The sequence below is a fragment of the Micropterus dolomieu genome, linkage group LG07 (assembly GCF_021292245.1).
Source record: "Micropterus dolomieu isolate WLL.071019.BEF.003 ecotype Adirondacks linkage group LG07, ASM2129224v1, whole genome shotgun sequence".
NCBI classification, from domain to species: domain Eukaryota; kingdom Metazoa; phylum Chordata; class Actinopteri; order Centrarchiformes; family Centrarchidae; genus Micropterus; species Micropterus dolomieu.
This window is the reverse complement of record NC_060156.1, coordinates 1104708-1118145: the sequence shown is the minus strand read 5'-3', so window position 1 is coordinate 1118145 and position 13438 is coordinate 1104708. Positions and strand designations below refer to the sequence as shown.

Sequence of the window (13438 nt, the reverse complement as noted above, 5' to 3'; positions counted from 1 at the left end):
GAATGCAGGGTTACTTGTGGTTCCTAGAGTCTCCAAAAGTAGACTAGGAGCCAGAGCGTTCAGCTATCAAGCTCCTCTCCTGTGGAACCAGGTTCCAGTTTGGGTTCAGGAGGCAGACACCATCTCCACATTTAAGAGTAGGCTTAAGACTTTCCTCTTTGATAAAGCTTATAGTTAGGGCTGGCTCAGGTGAGTCCTGAACCATCCCTTAGTTATGCTGCTATAGGCCTAGACTGCCGGGGGATTTCCCATGATGCACTGAGCTCCTCTCTCCTCTACTTTCTCTCCCTCTGTACGCAACCTCATCCCATTATTGCATGTTACTAACACAACTTCTCCCCTTTCTGGTAGTCTTGTGCTTTCTCGTCTCTCTCCTCTCTCCTCCTATCACTTCCTGCAGGTTTTCTGGATCTGGAGCTGTGGAGTCTGGATCTGTGGTTGCAGGTCACCTGCTGCCCCCGTGTTCCTGCTCGACACCCTCGATTGTTACTAGTCCTATTATTATTATTATTGTTATTATAATCATTAACATTACGATTGTTACCATTAACACTACTATAAATATCTGTACCATTTTTTATTTAGTCTATAGCAACATCACCTTTACTGTCTGTACATCTGTGTGTATTATCCTTCCATCTCTCTCTCTCTCTCACCTGTAACCAGGAGTTCGGCGGTGCTCGTGGCTTGTCCAGCGCCGTTGGTGGCTCTGATAGAAAATCTCCCGCTGTGTGCGGCGGTCACAGCGGGGATCCTCAGAACAGCGCGGCCGTCGCTGAACGAGATCTGAATGCCGGGCAAAGCGGCGGCGGAAAGAACCTGGCCATCACGGAACCAGCTCACCTCAGGAACTGGAGAACCTGCAGAGGAGAGAAGAACCCGACCGGTCTGATGTCAGAGAAACCAGAGATCCTTACTCACTGAAGGGACGCTCCAACATTCATCAGGAAATAAAATTAAATGTTAAAAAGCCCAGAATCAGATGACAAGAGGGCTATCTCTTTCATCTCTTTGTGTCCAGTACAGAGATAGAGCCAGGACATGTTTAGCCTAGCTTAGCAGTTTGCCCCTGCTTCCAGTCTTTGTGCTAAGCTAGGCTAAAAACATTTTGGTATAGCAACAGTTAGCTACAAACATCTACCACATAATTAAATCCAACACCTAGTTTTAGCTAACGTTAATATTTGTTAACGTTAGCTAATAACACTCCACTGATTATGCGTGCAGTTTTACGGCTACACTTGTTAGCACTTGCTTGCTCGCGTGCTTTCAGTCTTTGTGCTAAGCTAGGCTAAACACATGTTGGTATAACACCAGTTAGCTACAAACAGCTACCACATCATTAAATACAACACCCGGTTTTTGCTACACTACATTGATTATGATAGCGGTTTTGCGGCTACACTTGTTAGCAGTTTCCCACTGCTACAGTCTTTGTGCTAAGCTAGGCTAATTACATCTTGGACTTCTCTCTGTACTGCACAGAGATTAAACTGATATCCATCTTTTCATCTGACTCTGAAGAAGACAAGAAAAACAAGAGGATTAAGAAGCAAAATGTTAATTTAAAAAAATATTAACCCTCCAAAATGACTAAAGCACTTTTAACACTTATTATTAAGCTAGTTCAATATTCAATATTTCTGGATTAGCTGATCCATTACACCACGAGACTTTAAGTAATGTTAACAATTAAAAAGCTTTGAGGGTAAGAATAAAATGGACTGTAACATTCTCCAACTTTATTCCGTCACTCTTTTTTTTTACAAAAAGGTTTTACATTTAAAAGGGAAATAAAAAAGTTTAGAAACAACATCAATCTGATTTTAGGGCTAATCCTCAGCTCAGAACGCTCTAGAAAAACATTTGAGCTCTGGAAAACTTCCTTACCACTAACTTGAGCCTCGAACGTCGCGGCACTACCCTCTAGTGCCACGACGCTCTGCAGCGGCTGTGTGAACGTCGGCGCCTGTGTTGACATGTTGGTCGGCACCCTGCAGAGACAAACAAACAAACAAACATGGTCAGAACAAACTTTTAAAGCAGGAGCACGAGAGCAAGAACCTTCTCGATATCTCACTCGGAAACAAAAACATTACACTTCTACTTCCATTAATAATCAATTTTATATACATTTAATTATGGTACAGTTGTATTTTTCTGACCGTCTTTGTTGCAGTAACCAACAACAAACACAAGGGGTGCCACTCCCACACACTGCTGACTGGACACAGGAGCATGCTGGGAATTATACTTTAACAATAGATGATGGGTGGGCAAAGATCTTTATGTTGGAAGAGACAGAATATTTTACTTTTTGATGAAAATTAGAGTGACAAAGAACTAGCTTCTATAAATTGACACTGACGACTCATTTCACTCGAGAAGAAACCACAACACTTTCAAAAAGGATCACTTCTCTCAGCTGCATCACCACACGATCAAAACATGACTGAATCATTTTTACCATCCAGAGCGAGATTCCAGTTTCTGTATTCTGTGGCCACGTATCTCAACTAAAAAACGTTTTGCTAGCAACTTAAATGAGTCTGTGAAAGAGGACCGAAAACGACAAAGAACACAAAAGTCTGATCAGATTCAAGGTTTTCATTGTCAGACAACTTAGTTTTTAGGCATTTGCCTCAGAATCCAATCACCCATAACACATAACCCCCCTGGACCACTGCATGCATATGTAGATATCTGGTCTGGGGCAAATAAAATTTGCGTACAAAATACAGTTATATACCGTATCAGTAAAATACAAGTTACACTTCAGCAGTAGTACTTAGTGTTTTGCGTTTGTAGCTGCATCGTCATCGTTTGTTGTTAATTTTGATCATAGTTCCAGTTTTAGTCCAACTCTGGACATCGACACAGCAGAACCGAAAATATCCTTTTTTATTCTACACTTTCAGACTGTGTTGTATGACACAGTTCTTCTGCTTTTGACAACACGTGTCCAGGACTGATCCCCAGCGTTGTCCCTGACGTTTACACCGTCCACCAACTGTTACCAAGTTGGACAACGTCTGACATGAAGATAAAAAAAAAAGAAACTAAGAATTAGAAAACTGAATCATGAACTAACAGCGGCGGGAATGAGCTGGACGATGCTCTCCTGTTCAAACAGCTCAACAGGAACTATGTGAGCACCAAAACACGAAGACGTGTGACGTTCTTTCAACGCGTCTGAAGCCAGACCCGGGTCATGGTCGTCCTCCTCCAACTCTGAGACTCACGTACTTTTATTTCTATAAACTCAGCAAAACCTTTAACCACAGGAGATCAAAGCCTCGTGTGTGTTGGGAAGAACCGTCAGCTTCTCCTTTAGCCTCACGTGTTGCTGAAGTCTGAAGGAAAGTAAAGAGGATTTGTTGGCTGGATATCAAACCAGTTTCTCATTTAAATCATAATTTTATTCAGACAAACCTTTCGAACGGCTCCCTGTGTTCAGAGAACACTTAACATTTGAGCACTTTTTTGTTTTGTAGAAGAAACATTTATCCCCAGTCCTGAATGCACGTGGCCACATCACATGATTTATTGGTGATCACTACGTCAGCTGATCAGTAGACAGATCATCTGTCTCAGTAACAGCGTCTGTCCACCAGAGGGCGCTGACAAGTCGATTTTACACTGTGACACTACAGATCTGGGTCACTATTCTTAAAAAAACAACTCATTTCCATCTTAAAAGCGTTTTAACATGTAAATATGTGTTTTTTACATTAAATGTTAGTGAACTAATACTGGCTTATATATTTATACGTGTATTTGTCCAGAACCGCTCGGTACAAGACGTTCAGTTCAAACATGTCATTTATGTTCTGGTTTGTAAAGTGTCCCTGGCTGCCTCCAGAGGTGCTTAATATTATAATTCTTAATATTAACAATAATTATCACAGCTCACAGCTGATTTGCACTGTGCCAAAGTCTCTACTAATGCTGTAGGAGTGTTTATCTCTGCAGACAAATATTACATATATTATTAATCGTTGTTATTCTTCTATATTTTGTTCATTTACATTTATATAAATACAACATCCTCTCCCGCTGCAATCGTCTGCGCAACACAAGCCCAGAGTAATGCACATGTAAATATTCTCTGCACATAGTGGAAGAATTATTCATTCTTTTATAACTTGCATTTGTCTAATCCATATTTATATATTTCTACATTTATTTGTCGGCGTGTAGCACCTTATCACCACAGCAAATTCCTTGTATGCATAAAATACTACAATGCAATGCAATAAAGCTCCTTCTGGTTCTGGTTCTGGTTCTGAGACCGTGCTCATCGAAGAGAATACAGGATTTAAGCGTTTGGTCGTCAGTAGCAGCCTTTCCATCTAAAAAAGAGAAAATGTGAATTAGCTGTGTTTCCTTCAACTGGTTAGGTTGGACTTAAAGACCGTGGAGGTCTGCAGGAATGTTATGAGAAAATCTGGGAAGACGCCGACAGTGGGAACAGCTGATCAGTCATGTGAGGTAAATGTTCCCATCTCCTGTTTAGCGCTTTAACTCTTCTTCTTCAAAAAAGGCAAAAACCACCTCAAGCGAGTGTAAAAACTTTTGGAAAGCGGCGCCGTGCTGCAGCTGCGGCGTGCTGCCTTGGTAAAGGAGCTGCAGCTGTTCACAGTCATCTGCAGGTCTTATCACCGAGCCTTGCTGACATCTGCTCGGCAATAATCCAGCATTTCAGAGCTTTGACTGCTGCAGTGAGACTGATATGTTATTTTCTGCTGAACTGAAAGCGTTCTGAACCGTGAACGCTGTGCACCGTGAGATCTGTGGAAACACCAAATGTCCTTTTACAAAACATCAAACCCTCTGCAGGCTCTGTGACAGCGAGACTCGGCGGTTTGATCCCCTCAGGGTTTATTTTTAGCAGCTCCGTCCCTGGAGGCGGACCGGGCTCCGCGGGGTCTGGCTGATAAACCACCAGCTGATCCACCGCAGACCTCGGAGCAGATTTCAACACCTGTCGACCCCCGAGGGGAACCGTTCAGATTTCAGTCGTCTTCAGTTTCGCTTCAGTTTGTTTGTTTCACTTGTTCCAATTCTACTGTAGTTTTCTGTTGTAAAATGTATATCTGAGACATAATTAGCAAGTTTAAAGATGACCTTTTATGAAAACAGAAATATATAAAGACAGTAATTCAGCGCTAAATGTAACAAGACAGAGATGAACTCTAATATTTCATTTGTCCTGAACTCTTTATTTTCAGCTCAGATAAAAGGTTTTTAAACAACAGGCTTCAATAAATCAACAACAACATGTCTGAAACGCTCAGCGTCACTTCGTGTACAGTAACAGCAGGTCCGAGCGACACCTCCCTCCGTCGGGTCACCGCAAAACGTCTGACGAGCCAATCAGGATCCAACCTGGTCTGCAGGGACCTGGTCTGCAGGGACCTGGTCTGCAGGGACCTGGTCTGCAGGGACCTGGTCTGGCACCGGGACAGTTCCCTTTGCTCTCTTTCTTTGCTTTACTGACCGGCGCTCTGTGGCTGCGAGTCTGTGAATTATTTTCTCCATTAATTAATTAATCGTTTGGTTTATAAAATGTCTTCAGACGTTTGGTTTTGTCAAACCAAAAGTCAAAAAACACCAACAGGTTGTTTCCTTTCAAAATAAAACAGCTTGTGTTTCCTTTCAAAATAAAACAGCTTGTTACCTGAGACAGTGACTTTTTTGTGCTCAGAAAATTAACTTAAAATCTTTATGTTTTTTCTGCTGACTGCTGATCTGTCACAGATCAGAAACCTGATTCACACTTTCAGCACGCCGTTTGTGTTCAAAGATCAATATCTTTACTGACAGGGAGAGCGCGACAAAGTCCAGGACTTGTTTCCATCCTGGTCCCTGATGTTTCATCTCAACTTGGTCAAAAATTCAAACGTAGCAGCGTTTATGATCAGAGCTACAGGTGGACATTAGATCAATCAGTCAAATAAAAAAAAGATATTAATCGATCGTCACTAAAACATCAGACTGGAGTCACTGTACTGAAGTCAGGGGCCAATCTTTACTGGCTCTGGTGGCCCTTGATGAACTTGTATTGGCCTGGTTATCCGTGCTTTGACCCACTTGGACCCATTCGGCCTGCACTAGACTGGGTTGGCTCCGATTGGTCCTGGTTGTTTCCTGTTTGGCTCTAAATGGCCCCTGGTGTTTCAGTACTGGCGCCAAGTTCAGTCTCAAAACATTTAGCACCGGTTTGCTGCGGTCTCCAGGTTGGACGACATAAGTAAGAATGTTTTGGTTTGGCGGGCGTGTCGGAGGCGTCACACAGAGGCTGACAGAGAGTTTCTGTCACCTTCCCAACAGCTGCTGCTTCCTGGTTATTAAAGGTTATAAACTCCTGAACATCCTGCAGGACTCAGCGGACACTGACGGACTGAAACAACAGCTGACATTTAGAAGAAATACGTTTGTGCTCACAGTTCAAACCATCTTTTGTTGCGTTTCTTATAGAGTTTATCTGCTCTGTCAAGAACTCAGCCTTTAATTTATTTAATCTTGCTGAAATAACCAGTTTATTCCATTAATCAATCATCAGAACTATTTTGATAATCGATGAAGTCATTTTTAAACATTTGTTGGTTCCAGTTTCTAAATGTGAAAACAAAAAGGATGAATTAAGATTAATTTAATAAACTTCCTCGTTAGTTGCAGCCCTGAGTTTATGGCTGTATGATAAATTAATGTCTTAATGAATCCATTGATGTAATGAAGGCATTTTATTTTTACTGGACTGAACGGTTCATTTAATCTATTCAAAGTACCGTAATACAAAACATGTTACAATCCAGTAATAAGAAGCGTTTCAAAAAGGTTAAAACTCCTGAATGTTTATAAGATTTTGGGTCAGTTTATGGGTTTTTTGCCTTAAACTCTGGAGATGAAAACTCATTTTTACAATCTGTTCATTTATCCAGTGATTAACAGGAATGCAAAAACATTACTCTTTTAAAAAATGTGTGCATTTAAAAAAGGACAAATTTAGTCATTAATTAACCACTAATACCAGATAAATCTGTTTTCTTTAAACACTAAGAAATCCTAATATAATATAATATATTCCAATCTGTTCTTATTCAAGGAGAAAACCCTGAAGTGTGATGAGTACAGTTACTGTATGAAGATTTCACCTCTGCTATTAATGCATTTGTCAAATAATATAAATGAACGAGTGGATTAAGAGGAAAGTTATGAAAATAAAAAGACCGTGTCAGAGCTGAGGATTCATTAAGAGTTTGGCTTCGCGTGTGCTCGTCACATTGTTCGGGTTAATCTCCTTTAATTGAGCGGCTGATGGACAGCAGCAGAAAGAATCCGGCTGCTGCAGCAGTTAAATCCGGTTTTCAGTCTGAGTCCCTGAACGCCACGCGGATCCAGTTACAGCTAAACTTAACGTGATGACTCACCTGCGCGGCGGCGAGGTGACCGAACGCTCAACACCTCCAGGTACTAACATGTGTACAATTTAGAGGTACTTGTACTCGAGTCTACTTTTTCCTTCAGATTCGAGTTACTCTGCAAGAGACTTTATACGTTGACTGTTTTATAATCTCTCTCCAATGATGCTGATCTATAAATAAGAAACCTGCAGTGTAACAACGAGTCGTGAGACTTTTTCATAACCTTTATTTTTCCTGATGATGCTTCAGGACCTCACTTATTTGGTTTATTTATTTTAAACCAAACTGAAGGAAATTATTCTGTTAAAGCTGTTTAACCAGCAGTTTCTCACGTCAAGATTTACTCAGCTGTTTGTTTGTCTGATGGATTTATTATTTTGTCGACAGGTTTCGTCAGCTGTTTTCCTGTTTACTGTTGAAACAACACAAACTAAATCCACCGTGTTATGCATAATACACAGCACCTTCTGTTGATTTATTCAGATTTTATGTTCAGTATTAAATCGTTTTTTGCTGTGTCACCATTTTTTTTAAATACCTGACTCATAAAAACGTCAGTAAAAGCTGTTTTAAAAGACAGGAAGATGTTTTTATGTTGAACCCAAACCCCGATGTGTAAATAAATACAAAACAAAAAGCTTCATTCAACAAACTGTAATATTCTTATGAACAGGACTTCAGCCTAAATGATTCGACTCATCAGTCGTTATTTAATCAAAGCTTCAGCTCAAACTGTGACTCAGAGCCAAACAGCGGCGGTTCATCAGCTCCGACACCAGCTTCTCCCCTTCAGAATAAAATAAAAGCTGCAGGATCAAACACCGACACATCACGTGGCTTCCCTACACCAGGACTCTTCTAAGAGCTGCAGATCAGCCCGAGCCGCTCCACGCCAGGCCGCTAATATGAAAGCTAAAAATAACAAACAGACAGCTGTTGCTCGCCTCCAAAATAAAAGCTTCACTGATGTGCCCCTGCTTCCTCCTCCCAGCGCTCTGTGTAACGTAACGAGGAGGGGGGGGGGTCTACCACAGGACACCAAGCACTAAAAATAACAAGCACCCCCCCAACACACACACACACACCTCCGTTTGATTGACAGCCACCATGTGGCACATAGCTGGAGCAACTGATAGCCCTGCTGCTGATTCCCTTAAAAAGCCATCGGCCGCCCAGCTGACAGTCCAGCCCGATGCTATCAGGGCTATTCTGGGACGTCCCGTTATAACCTTCAGCATGGAAAAGCAGCAAAAAGCCTTCACACCTTCTGAAAAGTGCCTAAAACGTGAATGGGGTCCGGTGGGAGGGGTTGTTAGGAGACACAGGTGTGAACGCCGTCAGTCAGCTGCCGCTCGTCAATCAACACTCTGAAAACTTTAAAGACACTTACTTGTCTGCACAAGGATGCCCGGGATGCCCAGAGGGCTGTCTTCAGAAAGTCAAAAATCTCTTTATCCAGAAAAATTTAGTGGGAAATCCAAAAGGAGAACAAAGTGAGCCTCGAAGGAACCCCGACAACAAAAAAACAAAACTACAGGCCGTCAGCGCCGTGTAGTTTTGTTTTTCCTCCAGACAGCAGTTCCTCCAGCCGAGGCGTCCAGGCCGGGAACGCTGACTCTGCTCAGAGCAGGCAGCAGGGCGGCGGGGGGCTTTATACCGCTGTGACATCACACGGGGCAGGGCGTGCCATTGGTCAGCCCTGCAGGGCATCATGGGAGGACGGGGGAGCCATTTTATGCAGCCCGTCACCTGCAAGTCACTTTACTGTACTTAATCCCACAGATAATCCAGATGATCTTTTATTGATTATTAATTTGACCTATAAAAACAGAGAAAGCAGCATCGAGTGGATCAGAACAGCTGAAATTATTTATTTAACTACTGACACATTTTAATCTTTAATGCTAATTGATTACTTGATTTCTAAGCAAAAAAACAGAAAACACTGGTTTTATTTTCTAATATTTGGTGGTTTTCTTCTTCTTCTGTGTCACCTGGAAAAAGAGATCATATCTCAGTCGGCTTTTCCTGCTTCTATTAGTTTAAAAAACCAATAATTAAATGTAGTTCTATAGTTATATAATCACTAAAGACCAGTGATGGGCAGGTTACCTACAAAATGTAATACCTTATAGATTATTAGTTACTGTCATGTGAAAGTAATTAGTTATACTACAATATTACTGTCTCTGAATCGTAAAGCTTTCCACTACTTTTGAGTTCCTTTCACTTTATTTAACAGGCGCATTATTCTGAAGGTAAGACGTGCTGCGTCTACTGATGTGCAGATCCCAGTTGTATCTGTGGGTCTTTGTCATGAATCGTCTCCCCGTTCAGAAGGACGCTGTGCACATTTACGCACGAGGTCCAGCAGCATAACGTCTCTGATTATTTGAATCTCTGGACAGGCTCGGTCAGGATGAGCTGACAGCAGCCTCTCTGATCAGGACAGGAACTCGTTAAAGCACAAACACACACAATCTATTTACCCACAATCCATCAGGGGAGCTGCCGTCGTAAGAGCGTCTAGAGAGACAGAGGACAGGAAGAGACAGAGCTGCACTTTCTAACCTCAGGCCCTAAATATAAAACTGACAAAAACACTTTGCAAACATTTCCTAATTATACCTGAATTCATATCAGACTCACAGAAACTCCCCTATTTACTGGGAGAAATGCCAGAATGTCAAATAACTGCTGCAAAATAAACCTCCTCATGCCACAAACTGAGGACAACGGTGGGAACTGTAAATAGATAATTATACAGAATTTCAAATTATTATTATTTTGATTGTTTGATATTTTAGTAATTGTTTTGTTTTTAAATTTCACATTTGATTCTGATTGTTCTAGTTTAGTTTTGTTTGTTTTTTTAATTATTTTTTGTCTATTGATACACACACACATTTACTACTTACTATTTTATTTTAATTTGTAATATATTTTTATTTTTTTACCACACACACGCACTTAATGTATACTTTATTTATTTTAATTTAATATATTATTTTAATTTTCTAACACACATTTACAGCTTTATCTATTTTATTTTTATATAATAACACACACACGTTACCGTTTCATTTATTTATGTTATTTTAATTTTTTTTATTACCACACTCACACACACGCTTAATGTTTCATTTATTTACTTTTAATATTTATTTTTTTATATACTTTTTATTATTATTATTTTATTTTGTATTAACAAACAAAAACACAACTTTTACTGTTTTATTGACTTATTTAATGATTGTTCTTCTGTAATCTATCTGCAGCTTTGGCAACACTGTAAAACTGATTTGAACAGAACTGGATTTCTACCTCAGGTCAAATTAACATAAAGACAGAACAGCAGCTCCTCTGTGACAGTAAACTGAATATCTCTCAGTTCTGGACGTAAAAAGACATTTGAGGACGTCACTTTCTTCAAACACTCCTCGAGGTTTTTCACCATTTTCTGGACCAAACAACTCGATGATGAAAATAATCGTTTGCTCCAATCAGCTTCAGGATCACTGATGTTGGCCTGAGTGAAGACAGATAACTTACCTGCTGAAGTTTCCCAGCATGCACGTGGCGGCCGGAGCCGGGCCCCTTTCCTCTGTGCTCGTGTCATAACCATAACCCCAGGCGAGCCAATCAGATCGCTGCTCAGCTGACCCTGTCAATCAAAGTGTCCAAAATCACAAAGCTGGTCCTGCAAATGTTTAGTACAGGACTGTCATTCAGTCCACTTCTCTCCTTCAACAGATTATAATAACCAGCCTGTTCTTATTCTTTACTGAACTATTTGTTTTTACTGTGTGTCTTTCATATTTTGTTTTTTATAGCGAGCACTGGAGGTTTCTGTCCTCAGCTCACCTGTGTGCCAGTCACACTCTGTAATAAAGGACACAGTAACACATTAAATACGTTAGCTTCTGATTCTGCAGTTAAGGGAAAGTTAATTTAACACTGCTCAGTGATGTTTTTTTGCACCTCTTACTTCTGTGAAAGACGTTGAAATGTGTGAACAGCTGTCTGAGCCACTTTTTAAGATTTCTAAAACATTTATTTTATCAGGGAAAATTAAATCCCTCCTTTTTTCTTTTCTTTTTTTGCATGTAACCCACATTTAAACAGGTCCAGATAAAAACCACTGTACCTACAGCTGTCAGATCTGGACTAGATTGTCCCAGAGAGGCTAAAGTTTCTGTAAAACACAAGTTCAGATTTGTGAAACCTTTCTTCTATTTGTGAAAATGGAAACAAAAAGGGCAACTTCACAGTCTTTAAGCTCTTAATCCAAAAAATATGTACATTCAGAGACAATACTACATAAAGAAAACTAACATAAATCACACTAATATACAGCCGAGTGGGATCCTTCATCATTTAAAGCAGTTTAAAGCTGGAAAATAAGCTAAAAACTTTAGTATCAATGATCCTGTGAACCTATTTGAAGGAGAAAGAAGTTTAAATTACAGAATAACAAAGGGCGACCAGACGTTGTGTTAATCATAGACTGTAAAAGGTGTTAGCAGACCTCAGTCTCTTTACGTCTCCAGCTGCTTTTATCTGGATCAAACAGAGTAACAGCAAAGGTTTGTCTTTGTGAAACTTATAATGAGAGTTTGTAGTTTATAGCGTAACCAGGCCGGACATTTAGTGATTCTGTAGTAACGTATATTGTCTGCTATGGAGCAGAAGGGAGTTACAAAATTCAATTTCACTCTATAACTTCTTAATTGTGAGAATAAACCTGCCTACATGAGAGGAAATAAGTTGTTGTAGATGGATTATGTGTTTGATAGGCGTGTCTAATATCTTTCTTTACATTTAGAAAACTTGCTGCTGAGTTAAATATAAAATAAGGACATCTTATACTTTTGACTCTACATTATTTAACTTCCTGTGTACCAACCAATCCAGTCCTTTTTACCTGTTGAAATAGCTTTCGATGACCAAAACAACACATAAAATGCAGTATCCTACTTGCCAGAAAGTGACTGCAGCGTATTATTATTCTGCCTCAAAATAATTTGATTTCATTCACAAGAGTTGTATTTAAAAGATTATAAAAACATCCCCCTTTTTTATTTCATGCAAGTAATAATAACATTATATTTTTTAATCACATACTGACCACCAAACGAAAAATGTGCCCGGTTTTCATGTCAGAAATCAGGTCACCTGAGACAAACAGCATCATTTAGTCCACAGGTGTGATCATTAAATATAGTAAGAACAGCTAACGTTAGCTTAATAAGCTAGCCCCTGTGGAACCTCAGCGTGACACACCAGCCTACAAGGGACAAATCGAAAATGTCTTTTTTGACCTGTAATCCAACAGGAGGATCAGAGTTTACTTATATTCTAGAGATCCCACTAATGTTTTAGTCACTTTTTGCCCGGGCCGAACCCGAAGTTCGGCTAGCTAAAGCTACCTGCTTCAGCCCCGTGCAGCGGGGGACAGGAGCGGCGCAGTCTCTACAAATACTGGATTTAAACGTCGGTCTTGTTTCGGACAAACATTTCATCATACCGGACAGAAAGCAGACATCTGTGGGATCACGTCAATACCACAGAAGACGCAAACTGGCGCTGGATAACCGGCGATAAATAATGTTTTCTCTTTTCTCCCAAGATTTCTGAGGGAACCGTTCTGTCACCGAATCACGGACTAACACGCTGAGCTAACGCGACAGGTGAGGAAGAAGGTGAAGCGCTGCTTTCACCTTATACCGGTGATTTTCTTACAGTGTAGGGTTTTTATTGATCAACATTTCATTCACCTTTCACCTTCAGCCAATCATAATGTCCTGAAGTGGGTCGGAACTCTTTTTCTGTCGTCTTCATAAAAACATAAGATCTCTGCACACATTAGAGAGAAACCACCTGTAGAGACTGACAGAAGGATTTAATGAATTAAAACAACCCACAAACATGAAACAGGAATTCATATTGTGGGTTTTTTTTGTATCTTTAAGAAGGCCATGCTTTGTAACATATAATAAATAAATAAATAA

At 40.3% G+C, this 13438-nt stretch overlaps 1 protein-coding gene and 1 long non-coding RNA gene across 3 annotated transcripts in view; both read right to left on the bottom strand.

The window, feature by feature from the left end:
• Positions 1 to 1981, bottom strand: part of ttn.2 (titin, tandem duplicate 2) — a 217544-nt gene extending 215563 nt beyond the window's left edge. The window contains exons 1-2 of the mRNA XM_046054487.1: positions 1891 to 1981; positions 657 to 860 (exon numbers count right to left, since the gene is read on the bottom strand). Coding sequence (XP_045910443.1) covers positions 657 to 860; positions 1891 to 1981 — 295 coding nt within the window. The remainder of the gene's footprint in view (positions 1 to 656; positions 861 to 1890) is intronic.
• A 3301-nt stretch (positions 1982 to 5282) lies between these two features.
• LOC123974061 overlaps positions 5283 to 13438 on the bottom strand; it is an 8495-nt gene continuing 339 nt past the window's right edge. Inside the window, exons 2-3 of one of the 2 annotated variants that reach the window (XR_006825756.1) lie at positions 10980 to 11091; positions 5283 to 5521 (exon numbers count right to left, since the gene is read on the bottom strand). This is a non-coding gene — a long non-coding RNA (uncharacterized LOC123974061). Of the gene's footprint in view, positions 5522 to 8941; positions 9247 to 10979; positions 11092 to 13438 lie in introns of those variants that run through there. The other variant, XR_006825757.1, reaches the window with a different exon arrangement.